General features: G+C 37.9%; 1 protein-coding gene across 1 annotated transcript in view; it reads left to right on the top strand.

Annotated features, from left to right (window-relative positions):
* The window catches only part of Dock4 (dedicator of cytokinesis 4), a 445040-nt gene that overhangs the window by 393637 nt on the left and 38621 nt on the right, over positions 1 to 12782 (top strand). The window contains exons 33-35 of the mRNA XM_076835166.2: positions 2075 to 2170; positions 3157 to 3217; positions 7254 to 7347. Of these exons, the coding sequence (XP_076691281.1) occupies positions 2075 to 2170; positions 3157 to 3217; positions 7254 to 7347 (251 nt within the window). The remainder of the gene's footprint in view (positions 1 to 2074; positions 2171 to 3156; positions 3218 to 7253; positions 7348 to 12782) is intronic.

The raw sequence follows: 12782 nt of genomic DNA, 5'->3' as shown, positions 1-12782 counted from the left end.
ATTGCTTATAAGCAGCCTTATCAATTAGCAATGAGAATTGCCTCTCTCTATGATGAGATGGGGTCCCTATGTACTCAGTATGAGCACATGAGCATGATTATAGACCAAATGAAGACACCCAGTCTGGCATAAGATATGTAGAAAGATTCTTCTCTTGCTGCTGATGGCTTCTCCTTATCAGTTCCTATCAGGTGTACTGGGAACTGGCAAGCTTCCCAACAAAAGGAACAAGCCTGGGTGAAAACACAGGTGAATTGGGTTCCAGACTCAGTCCTAACATTTTGGTCTTGAGTCAGTCAAGAAAACAGATCGTGTACAGCTTTGCCTCTTCTTATAAGAGGATTATGTGGCTCTGACTCCTTACTGTCTCAGTAGGCTGTGAAAATTAATAAAACTCATGAAAGCAGTCTCCATGTATTTTTAGAATTATTACTTAACTTGAATTCTTTGTTTTTTAGCCTCTGAAGTATATGAGGTGTAGGCTGTCACTTGGAGAAATTTCTGCATCATCCTGTGTTGCTTTGGTAGGCAGGTTTTCATTTCAGGACTTGGTTCAATACCAGCTTGCCATTTAAGTTTGAAACAGGTGCTGTTCAGAGGCTTTTAAAAGAAAATGCATTTAAACAAATTAAGGGACCTTCCCCCTGGAAGATTTGCCAGAATGAGTTTCATCTCTTCCATATGCAATCTCTATCCCACCCACCTTTAATCTATAAAATAGTTTAGAATAAATTAGGAAGGCAGGGGCTGGGGTTGGGGCTCAGAGGTAGAGAGCTCACCTAGCACATGCGAGGCACTGGGATCAATCCTCAGCACTACATAAAAATAAAATAAAGGCATGTGTCCAACAACAACTAAAAAAAATTTTTTTTTAAATTAGGAAGGCAAATTATTGGGAATACAGAGGTAACAGATGAGGAAACAAGACAGAAAACTGGGCCCTGGGACAGAAATAGCAAGAAAAAGAGGACAATTGGGGAGAACATGGCTGCAAAGAAAGCCTTGATGAGATAGCTTTTTTCCTTAGTGTTTATTTTTCCACTAAGTACATACATGATATGCTTAGATTGTACTGAAAGTATTGTATTGAAAGAAATATTTTCTTTCAGTCTAACCATGATGTAAGGGAAAGTAAAAAAGATTTTAGACAGAAATCATGATCATTAAATTCTGAGGGCTAGGGGAGGAATCCTCATATTGCTGTGCTCATGGGTTTTGTTTTTTTGTTTTTTATCTTTGGGGGTAAGTTCAGTCACTAAGCCTTTGCAAAGCACAATGTTAATTTGCCAAGAGGCGGAGTGAAAGTAACACAGATCCTCATTATTATGATTGTTATTATTTTGTGTTTACATAGTGCCTGTGCTCCAAGGTGTTTAGGACAAGGGGAGATGTAGGAGGAGAGACGTGGTTCAGTACTTGTCATCAATCTGCTGTAACAACCACTTAGAAAATCCTCTGTGATTAATGACAAAATGAATGAAACTGTTGAGTGAGTGCACAGATAGTACAATATGTATTGAGTGGGCAAATGTTAAGTGAAAGGAAAAAACGCAAAACGTCATCCCGCCTGTACAAGGATTTTCCTGTAGCAGTTGCGTTGCGGTAGAATTGCTTGGATGAGGATGCATTCCACTGAGAGGTAGGAAAACATTTTTATGTGAATAAAGCAAGCTCTTACTTAAAAGTAAACTTGGAGGTACTCCTGTTTTCACCTCTTGCAGTGTTATTTGATGTGGTGAGGCACAAGCCTCTGTTAGTACAAGAGAGAAGCTAGGAAAAAAATGTCTTTGAGATGTGAGGTGCTTTTGTATATTCTTGAAAATCTGATTATGTGCATGTGTTCATATTTTATAACTTGGATAATCTGAAAATCAATTTGCTTTGTCAATGCTTCCTGGATTAGAATTCCACTATTTGGTCCCTATCCTAGGTAAGACATTGTTTGCAAATTGTGCTACTTGTGAAATGTTGCAGTGGTTGCTAAGGCATTTAAGGTACTGATGAAAGTAAAATGGTTGTCATGGTGACTGATAAAAATAAATGTTGAAAATGCCCCGGGTTCTTTCTTTTCCAGTCTACTAAAGAAAATAGAGCGGGAAACATGGAGGGAAAGTGGCGTTTCATTAATTGCCACTGTAACTCGTCTAATGGAGAGGTTGCTAGATTACAGGTAAGCCACATCCCATGTTCTCTAGAAATGCTGCATGCCAGAATAGCAAATAGCCAGAATACAGTCAGGGTTCCACTTGAGTTCATCACTCAAGGAACTGATAATCACACCTTGGACTCGTAACCAGGTAGTTCAGAGTTTTTAATCTGGGCACTTTTGGGTTTGTTTTTGGTTTTTCATCTTTCAAAGTCTTGGAGAGTTGAGAGGGCTCTCAAAGTCATCCCTGACAGTTCTCAAAATAATAATAACAATAATAAAAAGTAATTTTTTTTTGTCTCAACCAGTAGACAATTTCAGTTCAACCACTAGAAAGTCCTCTGTGGTTCCTTTGCTTTAGGGTAAAGAGAATAGACTCTTTCCTTTTTAGAGGGAAGGCAGTATTATGTACCACAAGGCTATCTCTTTTTAAAGTGGTGGGGCTTGCAAGGGTAAAACTCCACTGTTACCTTTCCTAGCTTTAATTCCTTGATTTTTGTATTATCTAGACTTGCAAAGGAGTTCATCTCATTTACATGCACAGTGATCTTGTTTTCAAATAAAACAAAACGCTCACTCTCTTGCCCGTGGCCAAGCTTGCAGCTGCTTCTCCTCCCACTTTAGAAGGTGTTCAAAGTAACTTCACACTTGTTTCCTGAGCCCCTTTCCCTGGAGAGGGAGCAAGACCTTGATGCTGAAGTGAACTCTCAGCAGAAACTGTTGCTCAGGAGTCTCTGGCTTCCCAGCTTCACCAGAGACCCTTAGTCCCCGGAGCCTTTCTCTGAGCTCTCACAATTGCCTCTGGTTTCTGACAGTACATTTTGGTGGGGCTCTGAGGGTGGGGGATAAAGTAACCAACCATTTTTTGCCCCTAAGAAGTAAGTTGGAATTTTTGTTGTTGTTGTTTGCATAATTTTAGATTTATAGAAAAATAGCAAGTAGTAAGATGATAGAGGTTTCACGTATGTGCTCCTAAGAAGGAAGTTCTGACTGTTGCTTTTTGTTTTTAGGGACTGCATGAAAATGGGAGAGGTAGATGGCAAAAAGATCGGCTGTACAGTTAGCCTTCTGGTTAGTAACCCATTCTCCTTTTCCTCCTTTTATCCTAACATTTGTTTTCTTTATGGAAATACTGTTTTTTGTTTGTTTGTTTGTTTGTTTGTTCTTAATCTGGAATTTTTTTTCCCCCTTGGATGTTTCTGAGAAGAGTTTAGAAATGTTGCTCAGCTTCATGGCAAGTTGCAGATTGCATGAAAGCTCAGAAAATCTTCAGCTCTGAACATTGCAGAATGTGCCAGGTGCACGCCCTCAGCCCTAATGCAGACCTCATGAGATCTCAGAGAACACAGCCCTTATTGCATTGTTCGCCCTCCTCCAGTCTCGTCCTGGGAAAAGGCACAGTATCCCCAGATTGAGGTCCTTTTGCTTCTGTGTCCTTTTTCCTTTCTCCAGAGTCATAATCATTCTATATTTTAATAAACATTACTGATCTCTTCTTTTGTGAACTAGTGACAATTTTCTTTTTCACCCACTGATTTTCAACCACTAGCATCTTTGCAAATTCAATTCATGATAGCCCTATTGTTAAGATTTGCATCATAACCATAGGACCATATAGTGTATCACCCAGGCAGGACATTTTTGAGAGTGAAATTAAATATTATGTAAGGATAACCATCTAAACCAATTGTCCTGAGCAAACCAAAATTGACATAAAGTGTTACCCACCAAATGATTCTCACCACGGAGCACAAAAATGACCACACATTTAAATGTTTATTTTTCATATTTTAATACAGGGTAAATTAATGATTTTGATAATTTCCTTCACTCCGATGTGAAATATAAGAAGAATGACTGCTTCCACTTCCAAATTTGTGAATTTCATGGATTGTTTTTCTTACATTTTGCAAAATAGGTGAAACATCTCTTCTAAGTACTTATACAGCCATTCTCACTCTTCCTCTGATCCTCTGGACCCCTTAAAAAGCTGCGTTGTTCTCTATTTGCCTTCAAGTTTTCTTTTATCCCCTCTTTGATTCGGTCTTACCTTAGTTCATTGGTTTCAATCTTTTAAATTTTGTTTCTCTCACAGTCCCTCTTCAAAGCTCAGAAGCTTCACTTTCTTGTGACTGTCTTTCTATACTTCACTAATATTTTGCTACACTGTTCTTCATCTCTGAGTTGATGGCTTTGTCCTCTTTTACCACATCCACCTCTTCCTTCTCATTTTAAATTTAATTGCTACGTCTCCACCTCCAATATCAGCTCCTAAAAATAGCAAGACCTGAGCATCCTCTATCAGGCTACATCTGATCCATGTATTATGCACCTTTCTCCCATAATTTTTGTTATCAGACCCAACAGTGACCTCCAGATCATCAGCCCAGACTCACGGTGTCAGCCCTTGCAATCACTTCCAACCTTGAACACTTATTCCTGTTAAGTCCACCATCGTATCTCCCTACTTTCCTGCCAGCTTTTGTCAGTCTTTCATCAGACTGAAAACCTCAGCCTGTTTTTCTCATGTCCTGCTTGTATGTCAGTGTTCGGGGAGAACAGCCAAGAGCTCAGTAAACTTCAGTCTGTCTCCCTAACCCTGACTATAGAGCAACTTCAGGCACAAAGTCACCTCAGAAACCTCAAAACAAAGCCTTCACGTTTCCCAAAGGAATCCTCTTCCGTTGTCTTCATCCCCTTTCACAGGTGCCTTCCAGTTGGAAGTGGCCAAATTAATGCTGTCCCTTGGTTCTTCATCCTCAACTGGTATAAAAAAGAAGAGATCATTTCCTTGGGCCAGAGATTAGTACTTTGCCCTAACTGTGCTTATTCTAGTCTTCTAGTAGGAATAAACCAGAGATTTAATAAAACCAGAGGCCCCATCACTAATCACATGAGACGAGAGTTTATACTGATAATTTTCCATAATCAAGAATAGTCCTTAGAGAAAATGTCAACATTTTAAGAGCGATTGCAATTTCAGTCCAGGACAAGAACACTTATTACAGGACCAGATATATCACTTTGAAGCTAATCTTTTTAACTTCTACTCCATATGGAAAGTTCTTGATGTTTTCTTGCAGCAATATGGTTCTCTTCAACCACTTACTTCCTTTGAGAGATTTTTTCTTAAGTCTTTGGAACGATCAGATCCAAATCCCCTTCAGGAGAGCTCTGGCTTCCCTTATAAGATCAGAGTTAAACTCTACTGTGAAATCGGCAAAAATGCATAATATTTGACATGACTAATACTAGGAAATGTAATTATTGTTTTGTTCCTGTGTCACAAGTTTTGCCAGACATATGTGAAATATTCTCATCTGCTGACTGGAGAGATCTTTTTTTTTCCTTAAGAACTATTCATTTATAGAGACATCACTTATTTTTGTTCTCAAAGAAAACAGCTTCTTACCAGAAAGCTATTAGAGCAAATCAGCCTTTAATAATGTAGAAACCTGCTGTGGGGTTGTTAGGCTGTGTTTATGGTACAACAATTCTTGCTAATTAAAATGATTTTGGTTATAATGAGAGAGATTTGAATAGCATTATTTACTTAGCTTTTCAAAGAATGCCAGGAGTCTACAGGAAACAAAAGGAAAGAAGGAGGATAATGGTATAAATTGGAAAAAATAAAACAGTGCTTTTTGTTGAAGTCTTGAACTTAATGTCAGTGTCTCCGGTGAGAAGAGTCCTCATCTTGGAGAATGGACACCAGAAGATAGTGGGCAGAAGGTACATCCAATAGAGGGCCATCAGATTTCAAGTCCAATTTAAGCAGTCACATTGGCTTGTTTAAAAGTCCATCAGCAAAGCCCTGTCTAACTAATCAGCTTCAGAAACAGTCAGAATTCCTGGCCCTTTCCCCCCTGAAAAACTTGTTGCTACTTAGTGTCAACAGATTTCTCCTCCTGTCACTGCTTATTTTCCCTCAACTCTGTCCCAAGTAGCATTAGTCAAAACAGCAACAATAAGTAACACCAGCAGTTTTGAGCATCTTAAATAGAAATTTCATGATATACACTGATCTACTCAAGGAAAGAACCTCATTTGGAGACTCAAATATAATGTGTTTCCTAGAATCCAAATTCATATACATTCGTTCTTGTGATTACTAAGTTCATTGAGGACTAACGCACTTTCTAGTGTGGTAAGGAAGTAGATGTTGATGCTTATAAATATACCTTTAAAATACCAGCATATGTGTCTAGCTAAGTAAAAAAAAAAAAAAAAAAATGAGTTTTTGGTGGGCTGGGGCTATAGCTCAGTGGTAGAGTGCTTGCCTAGCATGTGTGAGGCGCTGGGTTCAATCCATAGCACCACATAAAAAACAAATAAAGGCATGCTGTCCATCTATAACTGTGAAAAAAATCTTTTAAAATGAGTTTTTGGTAACAATTGTTATAACATTTCAGAGCAGTTTGGTAACACCCAGATGTTTTAATATAAATGAATAGAATATTTTCAATAAGTATGCCCCATAATAACAACTAGAAATAAAAATATCTGTCCCTTTATGTTTCATACATAAACTGGAAACATTTAAACTCTAACACAAGTAAGAAATGCAGAATAATACCTTAACAACAAAGAACATTTTTATTTACCCTCTTTTTACATAATTCTTGGGGTAGGAGGATGCTTCTCCATGGTTTCTACTAATCCTTACCTATATGTCTCAGAGACTTTTTAGAGAAAAATATATTTTTAAAATTAAAGAACTGTCCTTTGAATATCAACCAGCAAAGTGAATAAGCATGTTAATCTATTTTATATTTTTAATATATTTAGATAAATAGGATGATCGTCTAGATGACTGTTAAACTAACAAAAAAATAATAGCAAGTAACAAAAGAAATGTGAATGAATGGTTATAACCTAAGAGTTACTGACAGCATATCCAGCAATTGATAATGTTTAACATGGGTAGTGTTGAATTAAAAATCTATCATCGAGCTCCTTATTTCATTTTTAAAAAGATATTTACCTGGAAAAATGCATCAGTTCTCTTCCACAAGACAAATTCTCTTGACTTCACAAAGAAAATGGGAAATAATTATAGGTATAACTGTTGAGGAACTATCCATGCCTGTACTCTCTTTTTTTACAGAACTTCTATAAGACTGAACTGAACAAAGAAGAGATGTATATACGGTATATCCACAAACTTTATGATCTTCATCTCAAAGCACAGAACTTTACAGGTAATTCTGTCTTTGGCTCAGATTTGGGGAAGTGGGCTAGATACTGATGTATTAAACATGATAACTCCTCTGCTTTTTTGTAATTAGAGCTGAGTACTCAGGCATTTCTACTTTAAATTTAAAATATATTTTAATTAGGTGTATGTTTCTAAGTACTCTATTTTTTGACTATTTCTCTCTGTATAACTTTTTAGAGGTCGATCTTAGGATTTCAAAATACATACCTAACATTTTACAATCTACTAACAGTGATTTGCCAGTTCAAGCTAAATATGGGAACTTTATAACCATAGAGATCCCAATATTCTCCCCATTTGGTGTTATACTTGTCATATGTATTACATCTACCTACATTCAAAACTGTAGCAAATAATGCATTGGTGTTGCCTTCAACATTCATACCTATCTCAAAAGAATTTTAAAATGATGTTTTATATTTGCTCAGATATTGGCCTTTTCTGTAACTCTTTCCCCATTCATGAAGTTCTTGGTTTCCCTGTTATTATTTCCCTTAAACCTGAACAGCTTGATTTTTCTTTTAAGGCTGATCTAATGATGAAGAATTCTCTTCATTTTCCTTCATTTGGGAATGTCTTCATTGTACCTTGTGTTAGTTAGTTTTCCCTTACTATAACAACAGTAGTCAGCTTATAAAGAGGAAAGGTTGGGGCTCACACTTATGGAGGTTTCAAGCCATGTTTGTTGGCCCTGTTGCTTTTAGACCTGTGGCAAGGCAGCACATGATGGTCGGAAGCATGTGACAAAACAAACCATGCACCTCATGGCCAGAATGTGAGAGAAGAAGGAAGCATTCCCACTGTTCCTTTCAAGGACACACTCCCAATGACCTAAAACCTCACAGTAGGCCTCACCTTTTAAAGTTTCCACCTCTTCCCAATGGCAGTAAGCTGGGGACCAAGTCTTTAACACATAGACCTTTGGGGGACATTCCACATTCAAAGTAAAGCACACCTGTTTCACTGAAAGATATGTTCGCTAGTGTAAAATGCTAAGTGAGTAATTCTTTTGTGCCAGTACTTTAAAAATACTGCTCCATTGTCTTCTGACTTCCATGGTTTCTGATGATAAATATGTAGTCATTCAAATTATTCACCTATTCTAATGCATACCTGTTTTGTGGTTGCTTCTAAACATTTCTCTGCAGTTTTCAGTGGCTTGATTATGTTATATATGAACGTATTTGAGTTTGCTGAGCTTTTTGGATCCATACCTTATTTCCATCACCAAATTTGGGAAGTTTTCCAGCATTATTTTCCCAAATGCATTGCTACACCAATCCTTCATTTCTCTTTTGGGATTCCAATGGCACGAATATTAGGCCTTTTTTTCTGATAAGTTCTTAGGGCTCTGTCCATTTCTTTCCCCAACTTTAGTTTCAGATTAGATGATTTCTGTTGATTCAGTTTCAAGTCCCCTGATTCTCTCCTGTCATCTCCAAACAGTTGAGCCTTTCCAGTGAACTTTTTGTTTCTGTTATTCTATTATTCCATTCTAAAATTTCCATTTGATTATTTGTGTTTTATAGCTTTCACTTTCCTTTCAGTTATTCAGAAGTGTTCCTATTTACTACATGGAGCGTGGTTATAATAGCTGTTTCATAGGCTTTGTCTATGGTTCCAATATGTGAGTCATCTTGGGGTTGGCATCTGTTAATTGCCTTTTCCCTTTGAGAGTTGTTTAGTTTCCTGGTTTTTTGAATGTCAAGTAATTTTGGATTATATCCTGGACCTTTTGAATATTATGTTTTGAAACTCTGGGTTCTCTTAAAATTTCTGGAGAATTTTGACATTTTTTTTTTAAATTTTAACAATCAATCCAGTTAGGTTCAAACCTCAAGTCCTGAACCCCCTATTGAAATTTGTGATTCTAGTGTTAGTTTTGTTTTCAAAATTCTTGCGTTACCATTCTGGTTTTTCCTTAATGGGTACCTCCCAAGAAGGAGTTCTGTAACCTAAGCAATGATCCACACCATTGTTCATGTCTCAGAGTCTTAGTTATGTCTCTCATGACCCATTCTACAAATGTGCACCTTGGACTTGAGCCCAAGACTTCCTACAGAAATTAGAAAATCTCTTTCTCAAGTTCTCCATCTCTGTATCCACCCCATTCTTCCCAACTCCCAGAAACTCCCTTTCCTAGGATTCTGGTTATAAGAGCCAGGGTTAGATCCTCTTTACTTTGATGTCCTCCCATCTGCTGGGGCCCAAGCAGTGAGATTTAAAAAAAAAAAAAAAAAAAAAAAAAAGCCATGATCTCACTTTCCTATTTACACATATGAATATACACCATGAATCTCACCATCATGTATATCCACAAGGCACTAATTAAAAACAAACAAAAAATTAAGTAGCCAAAAGATCAATAAAGTACAGGGAAAACAAGAGGTTGGGAGGAAGGGAGGGAAAAGGGAAGTACTGGGGACTGAATCAGAACAAATTATATTCCATGCTTTTATCATTATGCCATTTTACATTCTGTTCTGATGTATAACTAAAAAGAACCAATAGAAAAACATTTAAAAGTTTTAAAAAACCTGTGGAAGATACTGCTGCCACCGCCATCGCTCCCACTGCTGCTGCTGCCGCCACGGTTGGCAGCTTTGTTCCTAGGCCTTCCTTAGAGGGAGACCAGAAGAGTCTGCAGGCTCACAGGATGTCCCCTTCCTAGTTCTCTGACTAGGAGGGAGCTCTCTCTTTCTTCCCATTTGCTGTGCCAGGAAAGAAGGAAATGTAAGACAGACACGGGAGTCAAAAGATAAAAACTGGGCTGGGATTGTGGCTCAGCGGTAGAGCGCTTGCCTAGCATGGGCACGACCCGGGTTGTTCGATTCTCAGCACCACATAAAAAATAAAAATAAAAAGGCATTGTGTTGTGTCCATCTACAAAAAAAGATATTCATTCTCTCTCTCTCTCTCTCTCTCTCTCTCTCTCTCTCTTAAAAAAAAAAAAAAAAGATAAAAACTGAACTCAACTCATCGTGATCATTCTTGGAGTTTTGGTTTTCCTCCTCAGGCTACCTGCTCTTAGTTTAGATTTCAGAATCCTCCAATGGTTGTATTATATATCCTGTCAGGAACATTTAATTGTAATCCCTGAAAAAGAGACAGTGGAATATGCTCACTGTGTCTTAACCAGACCTTTTCGTTGGAGTCAGGAACTACGAATCTTGGCCTTTCACTGCATTGTTCTTCCAAGGGACTCTTAAATCATGCCCCTACCCATGCCTTAAATTAATAAAGGAATGGTCCCCAGAATTTTAACCTGCCTCTAACTGTGGTTCCCCTGCTTCAATTGATAGCATCACTCTTTACTCAATCTGTGAACCTTGATATTATCCTTGACTCTGATTTTCTTAACCTCCCTCAAAGTAGTCTTTCATAAGGTTCTATTGATTCTGTTTCCTCAAAATTTCTCATTGCTCCCAGTTTCTTCATTGTTTCCACTTTCACTGCCTCTATTAGACCTCATCATTCTTGCCCCTACCCCCTCAACAGTTACCAGTGTTATGCTTGAGAGCCAGGAACAGCACACTACAACTTGGAAACCAAACACCTGTTTCTTTAAAGAAAGTTTTATTAGAACTCAGCCATGCCCCCTTATTGTTGTACTGTCTATGGCTGCTTTTGTGCTACAGTGGCAGACTCGAGTTGAGATGAAGACCTCCTGCCCCACAAGCCTAATTATTTTCTGTCTGGCCCTTTAAGAAAAAAATTCCTAACCCCTTCTCTAGATGTGAGTCTGCTGTCAGTGTATTATCCTACAAAGTAAAGTTCAAGTCCTTCATTCAAGGCCTGCCATAATGGAACTACCCTTTGTCTGTTCAGCCTCATCTTTCCCCTTGTACATACCTTCCTTTCATCCAATGGCCCCAGCTCCTGTATCACCTCCTTGAAGCCCCCACCCCCCACACCCCTCCGACCCTCACTGGAGTTCTCTTCTTTCTCTTTCGCTCACTGATTCCAGTCCACCAGCTTTCACCTAGAGGACAAACTGATGTTTCCATTTCTATTTTTTTTCCCCCACATTGTATTTTTTTTCAGATTTCCATGGGCACCCTTATCACATTGTTTTTCTTATCAATTATATATTACATTTAAAATATATATTATGTGTGTGGGTATACAGACAGGTAATACCCAGATAAAGGGTGAGTTTTCTCTGAGGACAGAGATGATGTGTTCTTCTCCTTAGTCTTCTAACTTTTTAAAATAGTAGCAATGTAAGATTTAAATAAGTGTATCACTAATGAACCATTAATTAAATTTTAACACCTGGTAGGAAGATTGTCCTTCAGTATTGATAGGTCTTGAATCACTAAGGAAACAACGTAGAAACCAATTTTATTTTCAAGTCCATAAAATAAGAAATGAGAGAGGGAACTGAGGACAAACTATTCTAGAGATGAAATGGATATATTTTGGTTCTCTGAAATAAAGTCCAAATTTATCCGATACTTCAGAATAGGTCTTTTTTCCTTATTTACTGAACTTGCAGTTGTATGTTCCCCAAAGTCATAAGTAATAAGTATTTTTCCCATGTAACATTTTGTTTTTCTTTCTTATGTGCTCGTTTTTATGTGTCCTTGGAGAAAGTGAAATTGATGGGAAAGCTTTTCTTTCTGTTTAAGTAAATTAAAGGCATTTCTGGTTTAGCCCTTTTCCAAACTTTCACGATGCTGCCTCCTGTTCCTTATGCATCTGTACTCTTCTGTGTTGCTTATTTTTGCATATTTGTGTCCTCACTGTACACTTCTCAGAATAATGGAATAACCCACATTTAATTGTGTAGTGATAGATTTTGTTTAAAATCATGAACACTTTTTAAAAGATCATCTGCTGGAAATTCATTCCTCTTCAACACATGTTGTCTTCTAAAGATGCAGAATAGGGCGGGGGTTGTGGGGTTGTGGCTCGGCGGTAGAGTGTTTGCCTAGCATGTGTGAGGCCCTGGGTTCAATCCTCAGCACCACCTGTAAATAAATAAAATAAAGGTATTGTGTCCACCCACAACTAAATAAATAAGTATGCAGAATAAACATATAACAATGCATGAAAATATTCAGTTTATCAGCTTGTTCAAAATCAGCCTCATGGGTTGATCATGTTGTTTGCACCTCAAAGTACATGTGCTTTTGGTTAATAAGAAATTTTCTACAGCTTACTCTCCACACACCATTTCTCTTAGCTAGGTATCATCATTTCCCCAAATCAGGTTCTGACGGACTTGTCGTTTGTCTTCACACCTTTCCCAGCCCCTGTTCAGTCATTTATCAGCTTCTCCTGGCAACTTGCACATGCCTCCTTGTTTTTCCAGACTTTTCCAGGGGCAACTCGCCCACACCTGACACTCCAAGTATTCCTGGACCTTCCAAAGACGAGCAAGATTGGGAAAGCAATTATAGGGGCTGAAGATAT

Source organism: Callospermophilus lateralis, chromosome 1 (assembly GCF_048772815.1).
Source record: "Callospermophilus lateralis isolate mCalLat2 chromosome 1, mCalLat2.hap1, whole genome shotgun sequence".
NCBI classification, from domain to species: domain Eukaryota; kingdom Metazoa; phylum Chordata; class Mammalia; order Rodentia; family Sciuridae; genus Callospermophilus; species Callospermophilus lateralis.
This window is presented reverse-complemented; position numbering and strand designations above follow the sequence as displayed.